This window comes from Equus przewalskii, chromosome 2 (genome assembly GCF_037783145.1).
Source record: "Equus przewalskii isolate Varuska chromosome 2, EquPr2, whole genome shotgun sequence".
Classification (NCBI taxonomy): domain Eukaryota; kingdom Metazoa; phylum Chordata; class Mammalia; order Perissodactyla; family Equidae; genus Equus; species Equus przewalskii.
Window position 1 is genome coordinate 34,062,342 of NC_091832.1, and position 22,906 is coordinate 34,085,247.

The 22,906-nt window shown below is 48.9% G+C and overlaps 1 protein-coding gene across 3 annotated transcripts in view; it reads left to right on the forward strand.

Annotated features, from left to right (window-relative positions):
* Positions 1–6,508, forward strand: part of PLA2G2A (phospholipase A2 group IIA) — a 40,340-nt gene extending 33,832 nt beyond the window's left edge. Inside the window, exons 1-5 of one of the 3 annotated variants that reach the window (XM_008519140.2) lie at positions 2,264–2,374; positions 3,203–3,252; positions 3,416–3,560; positions 3,819–3,925; positions 6,048–6,508. In XM_008519140.2, coding sequence (XP_008517362.2) covers positions 3,213–3,252; positions 3,416–3,560; positions 3,819–3,925; positions 6,048–6,190 — 435 coding nt within the window. In that variant the 5' untranslated portion in view covers positions 2,264–2,374; positions 3,203–3,212 and the 3' untranslated portion in view covers positions 6,191–6,508. Of the gene's footprint in view, positions 1–2,263; positions 2,375–2,773; positions 2,799–3,202; positions 3,253–3,415; positions 3,561–3,818; positions 3,926–6,047 lie in introns of those variants that run through there. The other 2 variants (XM_070600720.1, XM_008519139.2) reach the window with 2 other exon arrangements.
* Positions 6,509–22,906: the final 16,398 nt, after the last annotated feature.

Below are 22,906 nucleotides of genomic sequence, written 5' to 3' on the forward strand. Positions count from 1 at the left end.
TAGTCCTGCTGCGCCCCATCCATCTCTGGCGCTTCCTCCCCAGCGCAGTGTCACCATCTGACATACTATATAATCTACTGATCGTGTCTTTTGTCTCCTGTCTGCCTCTCCACTAAAATGCAAGCCCCACGAGAGTGGAGATTTTGTTTCATTCGTGGATGTATTCCAAATGCTTAAATTAGTCCTTGGATGAAGGAGCCCAGACAAGAGACCAAATCATGGACTTTGAATTCTTGGGAAAAAATCCTGAAAAGATGGGAAAAGGAGAGGCAATGTGTGATGTCACCAGAGTCCTTGAGTATTGAGACCTGGACGCGATACCAGGGGCCACCAGGATATATGGGAGGTGGGGAGGGGGTAGTCTGCCTATTGTAGAAACGACAGAGTTCCAAACACTGAGGGGCTTAAAAGAAGGTGAAGCTGTAGCCCATCACCTCTGAACCGTGACTTAAACCTGAAACAAACAGCTACGAGTGAAAATCCGACATTACAGAGAGCGAAGGAGATTGACAGAGATCCCTGGAGGTTGTGTTGGCTGGCTGGGGCCTTGCACCAGGTACAAAGTACCACACACTGAATGGCGGAAACAGCAGAAATTTATTGTCTCACATTTCTGGAGGCAGAGATCAAGGGCCCGGCAGTGCTGGTTCCTGCTGAGGGCTGTGAGGACGACTCTGTTCCAGGCCTCTCCCAGCGCTTCCGGGCTGTCCTGGCCATCTTCAGCATTCCTCAGCTTGCATCCCTCCCGTTTCTGCCTTCATTTTCACATGGCCTTCTCCCTGTGTGTGTCTCTGGGTCCAAATATCCCCTTTTTATAAGGACTCCTGTCATTTTGGATTTGGGCCCATCCTAATAACCTTAACTAACCACTTCCACAAAGACCCTGTTTCCAAACCAGCTCAGCTTCTGAGGGACTAGAAGTCAGGACTTCAACATAGGAATTTTGCAGGGGACAAAATCCAACCCGTAACAGGGGTCCAGCCCTTGACATAAATTGTATTTTCAAGGTGAAAGCGCCTGGATGGCTGTTAGCACAGGTTAGATTATGCTACAGTCGCTACCAACCTCAGTGACAGGCAGCTTAAAACAACCAAAGTTTATTTCTTGCTCACACTGAGTCCACTGAGGGTCTGCAGGACTCTCAGGACAGCTGCGCTCCACGCCGGGACACAGGGGTCCAAGCTGCTTCCATCTTCCGGTTCCTCACGAGGGGCGGAGAAAGGCTGGGGCACTGCACGTGGTTTGCACCTTGTTTTAGCCTGGAAGTGACCCTCAGCACCAATGCTCACGTACTGCCAGCCAGCACCAGTCTCCTGGGCCTGCACCCCTATAAGGGGGCCTGGAGAAGGTGGGGCGCAGATGGAATGTTTGTGAATGTCACAGCCTCTGCCATGCTGACTTTTGGGGGGCTGGTGTCAGTAGTGTTTCCTTAAGGCCGTGTTTCCTTAGAGCGTTGGCAACATTGACTTAAATCCTTAGCATATATCAAAGGACAGGAAATAAGCTATTTGCTTTAGAAATTACAGCAGGAGTCACTGTGTCCATGAAGACTGGAGAAGAAAGAACAATAGTGCCAGGGAGCCTTAATTGGCTCCGTCTCCAAACAGGTGAGGACTGGGGATGAGGGGAAGGCTGTACTTTGGACGGAAATTCCAGAACAGTCTCTGGCTTTTCCCAGAAGGAGAGGAGGAAGAGAAGAAGAAAGAGGAGCTATAAGAGAATGTAGGGGCGTCTGCCCCATTGCACCCTTTCCCTGCTGGGGTCCGCAGGGGCAGGGCACGTCTTATCACCTCCTGAAAGGCTCCCATGGGGCCTGGCACTTTGTAGAGCCTTGCGTGTACTTCCTGGGAATGAATGATTGAGTGAATGAATGAATAACACTAAATGCACTGTTTCCAGTTCCCAAATGCCATGTCGAGCAGAAGGAAGGAGAGATCCTCACTCAGTCAAGGTCCCACTGGCCGTGCAAACGAGTCCACAGCCAGCAGTGGCAGATGCCCTGCCCTCTCCCGGAAGTGGTCGCAGGGAGGTGACCGGTACTCATGCCCGGAGCCAGTTATGGGAGTTTACTCAGTCAGGAGTGAGGCCTGTGGTAAAGGTTACGAAATAATCTAAAATTTTGGCATCAGCTAGCGGCACGTAAGGTTTTTCCCTTTTCAGCTCTGTCCTGCCAGTTGATGAGGGGAAGAAAAGGGGATTACCCTGGGGCATGGGCATGCCAAACTGTGAGTCCATGCACTGGCCGCACCCCCATGCCATGCCCCTGCCCTGCCAACCCCCCAGCTCCCAGAGGGAGTGGCTATTTAAGGGGAACTGGAGTTCAGAATACACAAGGCAGTCGCTTGGAAGTATCAACTCTCACGTCCTCTGAGAGGTAAATACCCAGAAATGAGTGCTCCGGGGGGGAGTGTAAGATTTCCTGCTCATTGGCTGCCTTTGAGAGTCTCTGGGTTGTGTGTGTGTGTGTGTGTGCTGTACGTGTGCATGCATATGTAGGCATACTTGAGCAGGAGCACGCATGTACATGGTTTGATGTGTACAAGAGGGTATGCGTGCACAAGTGTGTTGTGCAGCTGTGTGAGTGTATCGTACAAAAGGATGTCTGCATTAGTGCATGAGCTCAAGAGTGTGTGTATGTGTGCATACGTGTGTAAATGTGTGCATGTTTGTGCATGTGTATATCTGTAAGGGGCGGGACAGTCTTACAAAGAGAGGGTGCTGCTTTCATTCTGGAGAAAAATACTGGGGACTGGATCCATAGAGGAAATTCCCAAGCCTTGACTCCAGTGTGGGGACAAGTAAGATATGTCTAATGGGGGACACACAACCTATGACGTTGGGAATCTCCCAGTTTGTTGGGACCTTCCAGGAACTCTCAGTCCCCTGAGGGCAGAGGTCTCACTAGTGTATCAGGTGGGGGTAGCGATAGGTCTGAATCCTGCACGTGTGTGAAAATGTTCATTCAGCAGAGCTGGGAGGGGTCAGGAAGTCGTGCATGTGCACACTTCTTGTGTACCCTGTGTGTGACAAAAGTAGTCACTCTGGCCCCCGCCTGGGATGGAGGAGCATGTCTGAACATTGCCTTGAAGAGTCCCTTCTCTGGGGTTGTCAAGGGTGAGCAGGAGAGCAAGGGACCAGGGCAGAAGCTGGCACCACCTGGGAGAAGAGTCTAGGTCAATCCATCTGCCTTTCTCCCACACAGAGCTGTCGACATGAAGACCCTCCTGCTGTTGGCGGTGATCATGGCCTTTGGTAAGAGATGACCCTGACCTCTGGCCACAAAGGGGCAGCCCAGGGAGGGAAGCCCTCCTGTTTCCGTTCGCATTGCAGGAGACTCTCTCTCAGTAGGAAGAAGGAGAGGCTGAGAGGGAGGACACAGTGCCTTAGGCCCCATCACCACGTGATTTCCTTCTAGGCCTGCTGCAGGTCCAGGGGCATTTGCTGGATTTCCGGAAAATGATCCGGTTGATGACAGGAAAGGAAGCTACATCCAGTTATGGCTTCTACGGTTGCCACTGTGGTGTGGGCGGCAAAGGATCCCCCAAGGATGCAACAGATTGGTGAGGCCACCCCAGCCCTCCCTTCCCTCTGCCCACTTGTGGCCCCGGCAGGGCCGGGAGCTGCAATGGTAGGACTGGTGCCCCATGGGCACAGGACCCCAGGAGGGCCTGGCTGGAAAAGCAGCCAGCGTGTTAGAAGCTCTGCTCTAGACTATCCCAAAGTCACTGGGTCTCTGCCCAGGGTCAAGGGGGTGAGACCGTGCACCAGGCTCCCTGGAGCTGTGACGGGGCAGCCCCAATAGGATGTTCTCGTCACAGGTGCTGCGTTGCCCATGACTGTTGCTACTATCGTCTGCAGAAACGTGGGTGTGGCACCAAACTTCTGAACTACAAATTTTCTTACCACGGGGGCAAGATCATCTGCGGTAAGAAAGAGTTCTGCACCTCCACCCAGTCTCCTTCATTCGTGTCGCAGAGTGTCCACTGTGCTGGGCACCATGCTGGGCACCAGAGACAGAGTTCCAAAGGGACAGAGTTCCTGCCCCTAGGAGCTCATAGTTGAGTGGGAAGTAAAGAAAATGAAAACACAGCATGATAGACTCCAATAGGAAGTAAGCAAACTGGCGGAGCCTGGACACAGGCTGAGGTTCGAGGAAGGCCCCAGAAAGTGGTGACATCCAAGCTGAGTCCTAAAGGCTGTGCAGGAGTCAGGGAAGAGGAGGATTTGGGGCAATCCAACAAGAGGTCACAGCAGGGTCAAAGGGACCAGAGGGAATTGTCACAATTCTGTGCTACTGAAGGGAAATGTGAAGAGGAGGAGTGGGCAGGGAGGAAGCTGGAGAGATAGGAAGGGGCTAGACCAAGTCCCTCCCGAGGCCGTATTGTATTTAAATTTTGTCACAAAGCAGGAGGGAGCTCTTAAGTAAAGGAGTGACAGGACCAGATTTGCATTTTGGAGGACTCTCTCTGGCTGAAGGGCGGATCCAGGCAGGATGAAAGGGGGGCCCAGTGAGAAGACCATCGGCATAAGGCAGACAAGAGAAAGAGCCTAACGCGTGACAGTAGTGGTCAGGATGGAAGGGTGGAGAGTGACATTAAGATGCATCTGAGGTAGAATCAGCCGGGCTTGATGACTGGGGAATAAGCAGCTGTTGAGAGGGTACATGAGGTGTGGATGGAACAACTGAGGTACAGATCACAGGAGGGGGGTCTGGTGGGTGAGGGGAGAGGAGTTCCATTTAGAACACGTTGAGTTTAGGAGGCTTCCAGAACCCCAGGGAGATGTGCAGCCGCTGGATGTAGAAACTCACGGCTCCAGAGAGGGATCGGATCGGGACCAGGGGCACAGATTCAGGAGTCAGCAGCAGAGAGCTGAAAGTTGGTTGTGCTCGCCCATTTGATTTTTAAAGGCCCAGAAAAAAGACAGAGGAGGGATAGTCAGAGAGAGAGAGCAGGAGAACTGAGAGAGAAGGTCAAGGAAGGCAAGGAGCAGATGATTAACAGCAGCCAATTTAACAGCGGAGTCCTCCGGGATAAGGGTTAACAAGGCTCCTTGGGTTTGGAGGCAGGAAGACCATTGAAAACCTCAGGGGGAGCCGTTTCCATGCAGCAGTGAGGGCAAAGCCAGATTAGAGTGGATTGGGGAGCGAGCGGGAAGCGGGAATTTAAGCAGAGGCAGTAAGTATAGACAACTTTCTGGAGAAAGCTTGACTCTGAAGGGGAGGAGTGGGGAGGGCAGAGTGGTAGCTGGAAGGGTTTGCTCAGCGGCCCTAGACAGCAGATCCACTGGTGAGATTTTGAGAAAGCATGAGCTCTCGTCCCTTTAAGATCAAAAATTATGTCTCCCCATCATGACCTCTCCACGGGGTCATGTATCCTTGGAGGCCTTTGAGTTGCAAGCAACAAGATGCCCAACTCAAGGAGGCTTGGATAATGGGGAAGTCTGACTTTCATAGAACAGAAGCCTGGAAGAGGGCAGTGCCAGGGCTGGGGCAGCCTCTCAACTGTGCCGTCAAACACCCAGCCTCTTCCCAACCTTCTGCTCTGCCGTGTTGGCCATGTGATGCCAAGACACACGATGTAGCTCCAAGTATCATGGCCTCACCGTACCAAAGAGGCTTTCCCCTTGCACATCTCTTTTTGAGGGAGGAAATGAATGCTCCCGGAAGGCCCCCTCAGACTTCCTCTTTTGGATCATCGGCCAAGGCAAGGTCACGTGCAACCCAGAGGCCAGTCACTGCAAAGGAAGAAAGGATGACCATCCTGGACACATCCATTAGCAAGAAGAAAGAGACAACAGCTGTCGGGAAGGCCTTTAACAGAGTCTACCAGTGCTTGGCTACTGGTGTCCCCATCAGACTGAGTGTTAGCTTCCTGAGGGCAGGAATTCTGTCTACCCGTCAGTCAGAAATATCTGGAGCATAGGTGCTTGTCTCAGACTAGAAGTTTCTGGAGGAGAGGGGCTGTGTCTTCTCCCCCAGGGTTCCCACAAGAAGCCGTAGAATATTAACAAACCCCCTTCTGGTGTTCGTTTTCTTATGATTTCAGCAAAACAGGACTCCTGTAGGAGTGAATTGTGTCAATGTGACAAAACAGCCGCCTCGTGTTTTGCAAGAAACCGGAAGACCTACAGTAAAAAGTATCAATACTACAACAACAAGTCATGCAGAGGGAAGACCCCCCGGTGCTGACAGCCCCCGACCCTGGGAGCCTCACCGCCCAATGCTGTGTCCTTCTCCAGCACCCCGCTCCCTGCCCGATCCAAGTCCCCTGGCCATGAAGGAACCACCATCTCCCATCCTAGAGACAAGCCAGAAGCCCTCCCATCCCCAGACAGAAGCCTTCTATCCAGAACAAGGAGCCTAAAGCCTGGCCCTTCTCCCATCCGTGCCTGGCCCTTTCCCTCTGCTCCCTCAGCATTTCCGCTCTCCTCCAAGTCCAGCTTCCTGCTCCGTAGTAGTAGCTACACTCCCAGGAGGCTCTTCTGAATAAAGCAGTTCATTGGCTAACTGTGTGTGTGTGTGTGTGTGCACTGCCCCAGGCACTGTTAGTGTGAAAACAAACTGGTACAAGGCCGTATGGCGTAAGGGGTTAAAATCCAGACTCTGAAGTCAGACCGGCTGAGTCAACCCCCCCTACATCACCTCCCTAAGCCTTAGTTCTCTCATCCAAACGGAGATAACGTGGGTACCAACTGCATGGGCTTGTTGGAGAATTCAAAGAGAGAAGGAATGTCAAGCACTGGGTCTGGCAGGTCTGCATCTGTCATCCTTATTACACGTGGAAGCCAGCCGTCCGCCTCTCCTTCCCTGGGCAAGGGCAGCTCCTGCTGGCCTGTTGGGGGGAAAACAGGAACAACGTTGGTCTTGATGTCCTGGGGAGCTATCGTCCACATCTTCTGCGTGGCACGTTTGTCTCCTGTCTTGCCACTTGGTGAAAGTGGGTTCGTGTAATGCTGGGCACCAGCAGTGCCCTCAGAGCACTATCCCCTCCCCCAGGGCCAGCTTCCTGGGCATGCGACCCGTGCAGAGTCCTGCAGGGCCTCACGCTCGGAAGGATGCCGCATCTGGTTTAATGCTCTGCCCCAGCCATCTCAAAATTCTTAATAAGATGGAATCCCACTTTTTATTTGCACTGGGGCCCACAAATTATGTAGCTGGTTCTACCCTCACCTGAATGCTATTTCCCCTCCTGTCATCCAGGGTTCCGTGGGGATATTTCCACCTGGACCAGCTACAGCCCCACCTGATTCTTCACTACCCATCATCAGGGGTGCTGGGTGTGGACGTCTGCACAAGGCACCTTGCTGAGGGGCGCAGGTGGGAGCTGAACTTTAGTCCACGCACGGCTCAGCAAGCTCTGTGTTCACCCAGAGGCGATGGCTTTCTGTAAGTCATCCTGCCAGAAGGAGTGCCTTTCTCTAATTCTGCACAAAGATGCTTCATTTGCTGGCAGTAGCCCTGATCACGTTTACTGTCACTCACAATAAAAGAAATGAAAATTTAAACTCCCCTGAGATACCATTTTTATCTGTGAGAATAGATCAAACTCCAAAAGTGTGACAACGAGCTCTAGCGGCCAGGCCGCATGGGGAAACCGTCACTGTCATAGGTAGCTGGCAGGAGGCCAGAAGGCCCACAGGGGGCAAACGGGCAACAGCTACCAAAATTATAAACGCCTTTCTCCTTTGGCTCAATGACCGCACTTCTGGAAATTTACCCTATGCGTGCACACACACACACAAGCACATGCACAGTGAATCGTGAGCAAGTTTTTCCTTGCCACATTGTTCTGAATTGGGTTGGAAATAATCCCAATGTCCATGTAGAGAGGACTAGTTAGAGAAACAATGATACCACCTCAAGATGAGACACGCTACATCTGTTTAATGAGGGAAGCTTCGTCTGTTGCCATACAGAAAATCTCCAGGACGTGGCGGCAAGTGAAAAGAACACGAGGGAGCATGGTATAAACCGTGTGCCACGTTCCTGTCGGAAAGGGCAGAAATGCGGATATGTGTTTGCCAATATTGCCATAAACACTTAGAGAACACACAAGAAGTTAATTAAAATGGTTACCTATGTAAGGAGCAGGGCTGGCAGGAAAATGCAGCGGGCACAGATGAGATGAGAGGGAGATTTCTCAATATATAATTTTTCTTAGTCCTCTAATGTATTTCTTATTCAAAAGAAAATTAGCATAATCAAGCACACACAAATATTCCTCTCCCTGAGACAGACGCTAATTCTCAGAGACAATATAGTCTAATCCCAGGACTGGGGAACCAAGCTCACCAGCCAAATCTATCCACTGCCTGTTTTTATACCGCTTAGGAGCTAAGAATGGTTTTTACATTTTTAAATAGTTGGAAAAAAAACAAAAGAAGAAGAACATTTTGTGACACATTAAAATGGTATGAAGTTTACATTTTAGCGGCAATAAATAGAGTTTTATCGTAACACAACGATGATCTTTGGTTTGCATGCTGTCTATGACTGCCTCGATGCTACGACAGCAGAATTGAATGGTTGTAACAGAGAAGGTAAGGCCTTTTGCAGAAAGAGTTTGCGGATCCCTGGTCTAAGCCAGGGCTTCTCAAACTGCCCCTGGGGAAGGACTGGTTCTCGTTGTCTCTGATCTGCCTCAGATCACCACTTTTGCAAAATAAAAGACAACCCAAATGTAAAATACAATACGAACCCAAAGGTTTTATTATTCCATTCAATGAACATAAAATTACTCTAAGTTGCTTTGAAGTTTCTAGAGACTTTCAATCTCTGTATGTACCTCACCCTGGATGGAAACAGTTCACAGAGACACTCGCCCTTGGACCCCACTTTGGAAACACTGGTCCGACCCATATCGAGGAAAGACAAATGCTCTTAATGATTCCATAATCAGCAACGTGTTTCTGTCCTTAAGGTAAGCACCACTATTCCTGGGTAGGCAGAATTGCTTCCTCTCCCCTATCGACCCTTCAGGACCCGCTGGAGTGAGGATGGGACCACATTACTCCTCAGTGATGGCGCTTCAGCTTCAGAAGAGATGCTCTGAACCACCCTTTGAAGAAAGCCTCATTAAGTGTTTGACAAAGCCTCTTCTTTCCCTCTGCCTTGATCTAGGGGAAGAGAGAGGCAGCGACTGACAAACTCTGCTACAGCTCTCCCTCTAGTGAAGACTTTGCTCTTCCTAATTGAATATTCTTCCAAGAATATTCTCAGGGCAAGTCTTTATGTGCAAAATCTTCGAGGCCTTCTATTTCTAAGAACATTCCCTTTATACCTCACATTGTATAACAACTTGAAAGGACACAATATTCTAGGTTCAATTGTTTTCTATTATACCTTAGAAATATTCCTCCGTTTTCTCCTTGCTTTCAACGTTGCTGATGAAAAGTCTGACATTAATCTGCCTCCTAATCGTTGGTTGGTTGTCTGCTCCTCCTTCATCTTTAGAATTTTTCTCAGTCTTTGATGTTCTTAACTTTCACTACAACGTGTCCAGTCATCGATTTTTCCTTATCTGTCCTGTGTGCGTTCTTATGTCTTTTCATCTTTCTTTAAGTACAGGAATTTCATATTCATTATTTCTTTGAATATTTCCCTCCATTTTCCCTCTCCTTCTGGGACTTCTATTATCTGCACGTGGGCACATTTATCCTCCATATCTCTTCAATTTTTTCCCCCATTTTCTCTATACACTTTCTCCCATGAGGATTTCTCAATCGATGCCCCTAACTCCCCGTGTCATTCTTCAGCTGGCCATCCCATCTCAACAGTTACATTCTTCATAACTAACATTTACACTTAGGGTATTTTTTAGCGATTTCTTATTCTTGGCTTGTAATGCTAATATCTTCCCTTATCTACATATGTATATTTAACATGCTTATTTTCAGTTCTCGTTCATCCATTCTAACAATTCTATTTCACATGGTATATGCAATCAAGTATATTTCCTTTTTTCCTAGTGGGCATAGTCCGTATGCCTCATGGTGAATTTAGAGAGAGGGGAGGGGATGAGTCTTAGATTTCATGATTGTCAATTGCTGCCCCCACAGGCAGGTGCTCTGGTCAGATAGCACCTGAGAAGCAGCCACACTGGCAAGAAGTCGCACCCCAGGTTCAAGTCGGCCGCCCCTGGGATTGGAGGTGCAGTGGAAAAGGAGGTAGTGAAGGATGAGATGAAAGAATGAGTGCCTGAGGGTCGCTGAGCAGCCTGGATTATTTTCCACAATTCCTCGCTGCAGCAGGTTTTTGGCCAGTCCTAATATTATCTCCAGAACTTGAGCATCTTACTTCTGGCTTCTGGGATGAAGAGGCAAAGGGAGAGGAAGGAGAGAATTTAAGAAGCTTCCTCCCAACCTATCCAGTCTTTGCCAGAACGAGCCATCCTCTGCTCCAGGGCACAGCCAGCCCCTTCTGCCGACAGCCACACCCAGCCTTCGAGATCAGCTGCATATTTCCTGCAGGACGCTGCACGGGCCCTTCGGTTTGTTCTTCAAATCCAAGCCTCTCCCTTGGATTTGTAGGTTTTCCAGACTGGTTTTGGCAAAGGGAGCCAGCGGTCTTTGCCAGTTTGCAATCTTGGCAGAAGAAAAGGGGAAATATATAGCAGAGTATCTTGTGAGTAATTTAAAAGCACACACGCGGAGACACTACATATTTCTCATGGAACCATATATTTAAATAAAAATGAAGGATAAATCGATAGCAGAGCTGGAGAATGAAGGAGAAAAATGTATAAAGCAAAACCAATGTCTTACATAAACCAGTGATAACAGTGTGCCCTGAGGAGAAGCCGTGGTGTAATAGGTTAAGCAATTGGTCAATTCTAAATGCATTTATCTTTTGACGCAGCAACCCCACTTCTGGAAATTTACCTATAAATGCACAGACACACACACACAGTGATGCATGAGCAGCGTATAAGGGACAGAAAATTCAAACCCAGAGCTGTCTCGATCCAAAGTCTGTTCTTTCTACTGCCCATGATGTTAGAAAGCTTGACTGGAATGTCAGTGTAGTGCCCACTGACACACCGGCCGGCTGGGCCTCTGGGTCCTCATTTATACAATCTAGCCAGAATGAAATGCCCATTTCCCAATTATTGCTATCTCTGGGCTATGTTAACAGAGACCATACAGAATCTGAAAATCATTCTTATTTTGCTTTTGCCCTCAGTTTTATTGATGGAGTTGAACTGGTGGATCCTGCCTGATCACCAGTAGAATAAAGTCAGGTTCCTGCTGAGTGGCAGGAAGGTGATCCCCTGAGCCTGAAATCTTCTATACATGACGCGATGGGACATTAATTAAGTAGATGCATGAGTGAGTGGTGTTGTGGGAGCAACTTGAGGATAGAAACTACATCTAGTTCACCATAAGCTCGGGGCCTGGCCTGGATGCAGCAACTGCTGAGGCTCCAGGACACAGGTCCTAGAGAATCTGAGGAGACCCAGAAACAGCGCCTAGCACAGTCTAACCCCGGAGCCACTCGGATCCACTTGTGCTCTCCCATCCCGCCCAGCTTCCACGCTACAGCACGGTGCCACTGTTATCTCGTGATAACAAGATGCCCTCACTTCCACACTGAGAGGGAGGTACAAGGTCAATGGGTCACAGAGTCTTCTTCAAGATCCAATCCAGATCTCCTAAAAGATTTTATCAAAAAGGTTAGTGAGGGGCTGCCCTGTGACCGAGTGTTTAAGTCCACGCGCTCTGCTTCTGCAGCCCAGGGTTTCATGGGTTCAGATCCTGGGCGCGGACATGGCACCACTCGTCAGGCCATGCTGAGGCGGCGTCCCACATGCCACAACTAGAAGGACCCACAACTAAAATATATACAACCAGGTACCGGGGGGCTTTGGGGAGAAAAAAGGAAAAATAAAACCTTTAAAAAAAAAAAGGTTAGTGAAATAGCCACAGTCCCCACTGCTTTAGCCACTTCTAAGGTCTTAGCTGACACTCATCATCTCCTTCCTCCCACACCCATCTCAGATTTCCTTCATTCTCCGCCCACACTTTGGCTCATTTCTTGTTCCTATGGCATACGTCACCTTCACTCAAGAGGATAGACCTGGGCGAGTGACCCACACAGGTCCTGGAAGTGACTCAGGGCCATTTGGGCAAGGACAATCCAGAGTCACAGGCTCCCTGATCGTGGTCTGGAAGGGGGACCCCAGGCTGCAGGCAGGAACACCCTCAGGCCAGCAGAGTCCTCGCCCCAGGCCAGGGGCCCCGGCGACCCATGTCTAAGAATGGTACTGCCACCCGTCTTGGCTCAAGAAACTCTGAGATTGGACTCTTGGAGAAAAGGATTTGTCCCAAAGAAGAGGCTCTTTCAGGAAAGGCTAAATCTTTAGGGGAAAAAACCATCCTTTCTTCTAGTCACCTCCCACGAGCACATCTTCCCTTTACTTCCATGACTCTTATTTGGCCAGTGAAGTGATGAGGCTGTTGCTGGTCTCTGAAGACCTTGAAAATTGAATTGAGACCATCTGAGCTTCCCACATTTAGTTCAAACGTAGCCCGGGAGACTTTTCAATGTCAAAACTACTGGTGAATTCCATTCCCTACGGGAAATAAATCACATCCACCACTTATGCGGTGTGGACGAGATGAAAGAGACAGCTGGCTGACTGAGGGACTTTCCCACTTTTCAGCTGGGTCACGGCCCGGGAGTAACTTCCATCCAAACGAGAGCGTGGTGGAGAAAGCTGCTCTGAAGCCAGGATATTGACAACAGCAGCGAAAGCTGTGTCTCAACAACTCCCATCTACCAGCACTTACTTTGTGGCAGGTCCTGGGCCAAGTATTTTAAATGCATTTTCTCATTCAATCCTCTTAACGATTCTACGAGGTAGAGAACATTGCTATTCCCACTTTCCATTCATTCATTCAACAGGATACTTATTGAGAACTTTTAATGTTCCAGCGCAGAACTAGACATTAAGAATCCAGCAAAAGCCAGACCGCCAGTGTCCCTGCCTCTCCGCACTTACAAGCCACAGGGAGGAGCCAGCTGCAGCCAAGAAACAAATTACAAGGGAAAAGAAGATAGCAGTAAATAATATAAAGAAAATAAAATAGGAGAATAGGAGAGGGTAGGGGGAAGACAGGGTACGTGTTTTAGATGGAGTGGCCAGGGAAGGTGCTGCATAGGAGAGGGCATTTGAAGTGAGATCATGCATGACAGCAAGGGGTCAGCTCTAAGATGATCAAAAGAAAATCAATCCAAGGGGGAGAACAGCTAAGGCAAGGGCACAGAGGCAGGACTGAGCTTGATGTAATTGAGGATAGAAAGAAGGAAATTGAAGTACAGAACAATACCAGAAAGAACCAAAAGAACGTGCAGTTAGCAAGCAGGAGAGCGTAGGAAATGAAATCAAGGCTGCTTAATCTTTCCTGGAATCTCTTCTCAGGCAGATAAGAAGAGAAAAAAACAAAGAAGAAGAAAACTCCTAGGTATCTAGAATAAAATACGGAAAGAGAAGTACACCTACCTGGTGGCTTTGGGAAATAATAATTACAGTAATAGTAACAATAATAATAATAATAATAATAATAAGCTTGTGCCTCTGGATCAAACCATACCTGAAAGCCTCTTGTATTTTCCTTGCACAAGTCAACAGATTTCTTTTATTGTTTAAACCAGTTTGAGTTGGAGTTTTGTTACTTGCATTAAAAACATCCCAAATGATTTGTATACATTCTTATGTTTACTATTTTTCAGCTTCTCTGATGAAGTAACTATTGTTAACTCCACTGTATAAATGGGGAACAGAGAATGAAAAAGGTCAAATGATTAAAACAAATTCTTACTTAGTGAATGGCACTTGGGATTCCAACTCAGAGCTCCAAAGACTGAGCTCCTAATCCCTATGATACATCAGCTCTATGAAACCATGGCAACAGGTCCTCCACTAAGCCTGAACCTCAGAATCTCTCCACACCCCAGCCAGTCATGTGGAAGGATGGAAGAGAGAGCCAGGAAGTCTACACCAGCCAGGAAAAGAGACGAGAGCACCACTCCCATGTGCCTAACCTTTTTATTTTAAACTTTTAATTTTTGAACATTTCTAACATATACAATGTAAACAAAATCACATAACAAACTCCTCTGCACCCATCCTCCAGCTTCAACAGTAATCCACATTCTGGCTTCTTTCGTCATCTGTGCTTCCACCCACTCTGTATCTCCACTCAGTTAACATCATCATCATTATTATTTATAGCTCGTTCTTAGAGGTAAAACATACACATGTTGAAATACACAAATCTCAGCTGGACAGGTTTACCAAACCGATGGATACACCCTCATAACCCACATGCCATCACAGTGTAGAACATTGCCCTCTCCCAGAAAGCTCCCCCGCGTCTCTCCCCAGTCAGTCCTCCTGTCTGGGTGGATTCGTCTGCCAGGGCTGCCATAACACAGCTCCACAGAGGGGGTGGTCTAAACGGAAGGAACCTACTTTCTTACAATTCAGAAGGCTGGGAGTCCCAGATCAAGGCGTCAGCAGGCTGGCTTCTTCCCCTTGGCTTGCATAAGGCCATCTCCTCCCTGTGTCTTCACACCGTCTTCCCTCTGTGCCCTAACTTCCTCTTCTTATAAGGACACCAGTCAGGTTGAATTAGGACTCACCCTAATGACCTCATTTTACCTTAATTACCTCTTTAAAGACCCTCTCTCCGAACATAGTCACATTCTGAGGTACTGGGGCTTACGATTTCAACACGCGGATCTGGGGGGACACAAGTCAGCCCATATCACTGGGGAACCCACTGTTCCAATTATTTTCACATTAGACTGGTTTGCCTGCTTTAGAACTTCCTGTAAATGGAATCATAGATGGTGTGTCCTCTTTTATGTCTGGCTGATTCCGTTCAGCATAATAACAACGAGATTCATTCGCTGCCGTGTGTCAGTAATTTGCTCTTTACTGCTGAGCAGCATTCCATAGTGGGCATCACTACAATTGTTTATCCATTCTCCTGATGATGGACAATCGGGCTGTTTCCAGTTTGGGGATATTTTGAATAAAACTGCTCTGAACATTCTTTTTTTTTTTTTGAAAGATTGGCACCTGAGCTAACAACTGTTGCCCATATATTTTTTTCTCCCCAAATCCCCCCAGTACATAATTGTATATTTTAGTTGTGGGTCCCTCTAGTTGTGGCAAGTGGGATGCCGCCTCAACGTGGCCTGACGAGAGGTGCCATGTCCACGCCCAGGAGCCAAAGGAGTGAAACCCTGGGCCACCGAAGTGGAGAGCACGAACTTAACCACTTGGCCATGGGGTCAGCCCATGAACATTCTGATACATAAGTTTTCGCTTCCCTCGATTAAATATCTAGGAGTGGGTTAAAGGGTAGAGGTACGTTTAATTTTACAAAGACCAGTCAAAACATTTTTCCAAAGCATCTGTCCCATTTTACATCCCCACCAGCAATGTACGAGAGTTCCTGTTGCCTGACCTTCTGCACTTAACATTTTATGTTCAATGATCCCACCCACTAGCAAACATGGCTCAGATGGCGTCCTAGAATCTCACCAGTCCGGAGCAACCCCTCCAGTGACAACCTTGGAGATGCCCCTGTCAGTCTCCCTTCCAATGAGAACCCGTTTGAGGGGTGTAGTTGGTGGGCAGCCCCCACGCTCCTGTACCTTTGGGATCTGCCACCTGTTCATGACAAAGCCGCGTGCTCCTGAACTGTTCCCATGACTGAGCGTGACAGGGGCCTGGATCCAGGCCACCCTTCCTCTTGCAGGACCCTCCAATGGGCATCCTTCCTTTGGGGCTCCCACCAGGCTCTCTGAGACTCCTCAGAGCTGCCCTGCGGCTGCCCATCCACTCGTCCTTCCTTCCTCCTCTCCTGTCAGAGGTGTCAGACCTGTTCATGATCTGAACGCCCTCTCTCCCCACTCCCCTCCTTCTCTTTCCCATTATCTTTCAGAGCTGTTTCCCCCAGGACATCTCCTTCACATCCAACTCCATCTTGGCATGGCTTCCAGAAGACCTAAGGCACACACCTGCTCTCAGGAGGAAAGCAAGAAGAGGAGTGGAGAAAACGGGGAGAGTTTTAAAGCTTCCTCTACCCAAGAAGCCTATAGGGCCCCACTTTTCATCCTTCTTTTAGCTAACCAAAAAATAAAAACTAACAATGAGGTGCTCAAGATTGTGATATCTGCCAAGAAGGAACCAAACAGGATGATGTGGCAAAGAGTAAAGAGATGGGGGAGGAAGCTGCTGTACATTGGGTAGAAATGGAAGGGCTCTCGGGGAGGCGATATTTGAGCCAGAAACTCAGAGATGAGAAAAAGCCACTGTGAAAGAACATTCTAGGCTTTGAGCTTGGAACATCCTATTCCAGGAACAGCAAAAGGTCAGAGGGGCTGGAATGAAGTGGGCCAAGGGGAGCTCTGTTTCTCACTGCTTTGTTCCCCACTGAACCGTGAGACCCCACAATAGTGCCTGACACACAATAGGTTCTTGAATAAATATTTGTGGAATGAATGAGTAAATGAAGGAAATGCATGAAATGCATGCCCTTGGCACACCTCTCACTCCCCCGTTTACATGCATGCACACATTACCACGGGATTGCTTTATTTCAAAGACAAGTGCAACATGACGGATGGCTAAGGGAGTGGATCTAGAAACAGTGCAGGACTGGGGCCCCATGCGGAAAACTTTGCACTCCATCCCCAACAACCTCCCAGGAAGCAGGGCCAGGGCCAGGTAAACATGGTTCAGCCTGACTTTGGCCTTTCTGTTCTTGGGTGGGGCCGCATCCTGCCTCTGGGTGGAGAGGCTGGGGGACCGAGAGTCTGGGTTGTGCAGAAACAAGCAAGTGGAGGAGAGGAAGCCCTCGTCCTGGAAAAAGGCTGGAGGGAAGAGGAGGCCCCCAGCAGGGGGGGACCAGCTTTGCACACAAGGCACTGGGGAAGGTGCACATCATTTCGTTGTAGGTGCAGAGGTTGTCAAGGAAACAGTAGGCAGCCTCCTTGTCTCAGTCACAGGCTGCTTCCTAGCAGAAGGCATCTTTCACCGAAACCACGGAAAACAGACATGAGAGAAGGGGAAAGACACGGGGTCGCGTTCTATACTGAACACCTCCGGGACATACAGAGGAAGGAGTAGACTCAGGCCCCTCCCTCTGGGGCCTCTGACCAGTGAGGACACTCAATACTTCCCCTCTGGACCTCCCAATCGAGTGGAGGGCAACACAGTCCCTGGCTTCAGGGAGCACTCAGTCTGATGGAGGAGACAGTCTCTGTCTCTAAGAATCCGCAAGTCTGATGGTGGAGACACCGTCCCAGCTTTAGAGGAGCTCCCAGCCTGATGGCAGGCAGCCCCATCCTGTTCTGAAGGAGCTCTTGATCTGATGGGAGAGACAGGATCCACACCCTCAGGGAACACACAGTCCCTGACCTGGGGGAGCCCTAGAGGTCAGGGACACTCAAAACCGAGCTCAGGGCTCCATCCTCAGAGACCCTAAGTTATCTGTCTCAGACTGAGCAGCCCCCTGCAGCAACCTCTCAACCTCTTTCTGCCGCCCTTCACAATCGGACTTTCTAAAAAATGTGCCTACGTTCACTGTCTCCATTTCCTCAGCTTCCTCTCGCTCTCGATCCATAGCAGCCCGCTTCATCCGCACCAACCATGAGCACCACACTGACCAAGGTCCCCAGTGGTCTCCAGGTCTCCGCCTTCAGGAAGCCCTCTCCATCAGTGTCCTACTGGATCTCTCTGCTAGCACCACTCTTCTAACACCATCCGACACCTCCTGCTTCTTGAAACCTTCCACCTGTTGACTTCCAGGACACTGCTCCCTCTTGTTTTCCTTCTACTTCCTGGTTTTTCCTTCTGCGCTCCTTTCTGAGCGCTTAAACGTGAAATGGGCAATCTCTTTCAACTCTCAGTGGATAAGTCTCCAATCTAGGGGTCCTCAGCCCCGACCCTCCCGTGCACACCTCCAGCTGCCACTGGACTTCTCCTCCTGGGTGTCCCACAAGCCCCTGCATTCAATATGTCCCCACCGGAACTGCTCTTTCTCCATCTAAGACCTCCTCCTGTGGTCCTGACCTCAGCCGGAGGCACCACCATCTCCACCCCATCTCCACCCGACCACCCAAGCTGAAAGCATGCTCATCGCTTAGCAAACCCTCTCACTCTCCTTCACATCTGGCAGTCACAGGTACCGCCGGTTCCGCCTGCTAAGTACCTGTCAGGCCCATCTTCTTCCCTTCCCATCATCACTGCCCTGAGAAATTGAATTTTAACTCTGATTTAATTTTAATTAATTTACGTTTAAATAGATACACATGGCTAGTGGCTACCATATCAGACAGCGTATGCCTAGAGTGTACACTGCAGGCTGCCCTACATCTTGGTCCTCCTGTAGTTTCAGCATCCAGCACAGGGCAGGTATCAACAAGCGTTTGCTGAATGACTAAAGGATACGAGAGTCAACAGCATGCGCTGAGCTCTCACTGCACTCGGAGCCCCTGCTGGAATGTCAGCTCCTGAAGCCAGGGGTTGCTGTTCCCTGCTGTATCCTCAGTGCCTAGAGCAGAATCTGGCAAGTGTTTCAATATTCTGCAATATTAAAAGTGTCCTCATGCATATAAGGGTCCTTTAGGAGAATTACCTTTCTGAGTGACTGGGGGCTTTTCTTTCTCCTTTTGTTAGTTATCACTACTTCTTGTTGTGTTGTAGACCAAGTCTGCACAATTTCCACCTTTTTAAAAAATTAATTGATGGTTTCTTGAGACCTGATGTATGGTCTGTCTTTGGTTATATCCGAGACACACTTCACTAGAAGGAATAGCCTTATTTACAGGGCATAGAATTAAACCTGTTAGATTCTTTACGCAAGCGTTCAATAAACATTTATTGAGCATTTATTACGATCCAGCACTGTTCCAGGTACTCAGAACACATCAGATAAAACAGGTGTCTGGCAAAGGTCCCTGCCCTGGGGTGGCGGGGGTGGGGGGCAGGAGGGAGGAGATAGTCAGTGAACAATAAACATAATTAATAAGTAAATTATATGGTATGTTAGAAGGTGATAAATGCTCCGGAAAAAGAAAAAGTGCAGCAGGTTAAGAGGAACAGAGGCAGCGGAGGGGTTGTAATCGTAAATGGTGGGGGGGCCTCACTGAGAAAGTGACATTTGAACAAAGAACTGAAGGATGTGAGGGTGTCCGCCATGCAGATATCCAGGGGAAGAACCTGCCAGGCAGAGGGAGCAACCAAGACTGAGGCCCCAGAGCAGGGGTGCAGCTGGCATGTTGCAGGACCAGCCAGGAGACCAGAATGGCTGGAGCAGAGTGAGGAAGAAGTGTACAGGAGAGGAGCAGGGCGTTGGAGCATCAGGGCCCTGTGGCCATGGTGAGATTTTGTCTTTTACTCTCAGATGAGTGGGGACGCCCTGCAACTTTTCGAGCAAAGTGAGATGATGTGACTTACAGGTAACATGAGCACTCTGGCCGATGTGCGGAGAAGAGACTGCAGGAAGCAGAGGCAGAAACAGGGAGGAAGGGAGCCATACAGGTGAGGGATGCTGGTGGCTCAGACAGGGCGGTAGCCGTGGAGGCAGTGAAAGGTGGTCGGTTTCTGGCTATGATTTGAAAGAGAGTCAGCAGGACTTCCTAACAGATTGGATAAGGGCCGTGAGGAGCCAAGGATGACGCCAAGGTTTTCAGCCTGAGCACCTGGAAGTAGAAATTGCCATCAACTGAGACGGGAGACTGACTGAAGCAGCTCTCTGGGCAGGTGAGGAGCTCCCTGGCGGCCGTGCTGGGTATGAGATGCCTATTAGACTCCCACGTAGAGATGTCGAGTAGACAGTTGACTAAATGCATCTCCTGTGGGTGGGGCTGCAGATATAAACTTGAGAGTCATCAGCCAAAGGATGGTATGTAAAAGCCATGGGAGCGGTGACACCACTGAGGGAGAGAGTGTGAGAAGAGAAGAGGTCCAAAGACAGCCTGGGGCTCCCCAGGGACAGGCCGGGAAGGAAGGTGAGGCGGAACCAGCAAAGCAGACTGAGAAGCAGTAATCTGGGAGTGGGAGGGACCCAGGAGAGGGTGAGGTGCTGGAAACCAAGCACAGAAAAGGGGCCAAGGAGGTGAAGGATCCGCGTGTTAAATGCTGCAACAGGTCCGCGGAGATGAGAAGTGAGAATCAGCCATTGCACCAGCGGTGCGGCCGTCACTGGCGACCTTAGGAAGAGCCGTGAGGTGAGGTGCTGGGGCTGCGTGCGACTCATTGATCAGAGAGTGTATCAGTTAAGGTCCCGACGGAAAAGAGGTGGCCCTTCAAGTTGGGTAGCTCTAGGGGAGTTTCCGCAAGAATGTGGGCAGGTGTAGGGAAATCCCAAGGACTGCAGAACCATGTAGGAGTTGTCACCATCCCCACCCCTGAAACATCAAAGGAAAGAAGCCGCTTCTGGAACCCAGAGAGCGGCGCGGAGAGGGGCCCAGGGGATTAAACGCCCTGACCTCACCCTCCTCCCTCCTCTGACTTCCTGCTGCTCCTCCCTGAGGCCAAACCCTACGGGAATCCAGAGGGCAGGCGGCCTGTAGACACAGCCACAGAGGTCAGCCTCCCGGGATGCAGGCAGGACAGGGAACAGAGCTGGACGGGCAAATGGAACGTATCCAGGACAGAGTGAGTTTGAGAGAATGGTGTTTTGAAGTCTTTTCCCAGCGTTTTTAATTCCGTTGTGCCCAATATGTGCAACAGCTGTAAGAGAAAGAAGTACACACTTACGACTTAAAGGAAAGAAAATTTTTTAAGTTAAAAATGATGAGGCCATGGCTTTGGATCCCAGGTGCAGAGCTGCACCACTTGTCAGCCATGCTGTGCCAGTGACCCACATATAAAGTGTAGGAGGACTGGCACAGAGGTTAGCTTGCTGCAGGAGATCATAGGAGCATTCTTGCTAGGCTTTAAGCCTAGGAAAAATACATTCCAAATGGGTGGCTGGGAAATAAGTGATCTGCTGACTCTCATAATTATTATACCACATTGTTTGTGATTTGGAACCCAAGGCCGGAAGGGAGTATGTTATTGAGCATGAAGTCACAGGGCTTGGGAATGCCGGGCCCTTGCAGGAACAGAACACCACCTGCATATCTTGCTGATTGTTCTTAAGATACTCCCCAAGGGAATAACCTTGGATAGGGCTGGAGTGCATCGGAGGGACGAAGAACAGAACCTTTGGGCTTTGGCTTGCGTGTCCCTGCAGGCACGAGTTCCTGCTATTGTACATGCTTGTGATTATTTGCCCGCAAATAAATACGTGGCGATCAGAGGGACCTCACCTCAGTCCTTGAGGCTGATGGTCCCCTGTCCCATTGAATATAAAAAAAAAAAAAAAAAAAAAAAAAATGATGAGGCCATGAGAAATGTTACATGTTCCTGTGGGATGAATCTTTCAACAGAATGTTTCTAAAGAACAAAGAACAAATATGCAACAAGAGAAGCACACACTGGCCTTAACCAGAAAGAGAAGCCCTGGTCCTCTTACCTCAAACTCTCTCCTCCCTTTTGATCCACACTCTCCTGGTTTTTCCCTCCCCTCACTGGCCACTCATTCCATCTCCATTGCAGGCCTCCTCCTTTACTTGACCAGAGTCCTGGGGAACCCTCTTCCTAAGTGGAATGTGGACAAAATGGCTGGCACTCAAGCAACCATATTGAATCATGAGGTACAACACTTAGAATAGCAGAGCTGCAAGACAGAGGACACCCAGTCCTTCACGACTGTGGACTTACTTTTACACTCAAGATTGCCTACTTCCAGACTTCTTTTCTGTGAGAGAGAAACGAATCTTCCATCTTGTTTAAGCCACCATTATTTTTGGTTTCTATCATTCACAGCTGCACCTAATCCTGATACACCACTCCAAACCCAAAGCTGAAAATCCATTCCACATTCTGTTTCCCATTTCATGTTCACGCTCATTGTCCAGCACACTCTATTAGAGGTTCTGCAATAAGTTCAAATGACACCAGAAAGATACTCCAGCAACAAATTCCAACAATAAAGGACCCTTTATTTGCACATGAACCCTCTCCCATTCAAATTCCCAAGAAGGAATAAAGTCTGAAAATTATCCTAATTCATTTATTTTAAAATAACGATTTTCCCCCCTCATTTTATGCACCCAGATGCATCTTAAAATCGATGTCATTTTACAGCTGTCTGACGGGTAGCATTTTTGACCTACTTGTGTAAAAACCTTCTGTTGACCACTTCAGATAACATCAAAGAAAAACCAGCATCAAGGTATGTTAGATTAAAGAGAATACGATTCCACCTTGCAAGCTAAAATCCAAGGGAATTACGGTTCAAAGTTATCCTCCCCAATTCCTCATGGGCTCAGGTGCAACTGGAGGATTCAAGACCTCATTTTCCCTTTTATGTTTCCAGTCGGTCCCTACCATCTCAGCCTTTCTCCTAAGGCAGTGGGTCTCCAATTGCAGTGAGCATGAGAATTACCTGGAGAGCTTATGAAAATGAGTTCCAGGACCCTACCCTTAGAGTTTCTGGTTCAGAAGATCTGGGACGAGGCCTGAGAATTTGCATCTCTAATAAGTTCCCAGGAGATGCTGATGCTGCTGGTCGGGGACCACATTTGGAGCATCACTAGTCTAAGGGCATCTCTCCCCTCGGTTAACCTGCCTGTCTCCCTTTATGTTGTTTCCCTTCTCCAACTGCTCTTGTTCAGGTTGAAAATAAAAAACCTGAGACATGCTTCTCAAATAGTTCTGGCTCCTTTTTTAAGTTCCTGAGCAATCTTGATCCCTAGAGACAAAATGTGACAAACACAGGCCACTTTAACTGCCTTCTTGATCCTGGAGTCGACAATAATTGAATTGCATCATTTCTC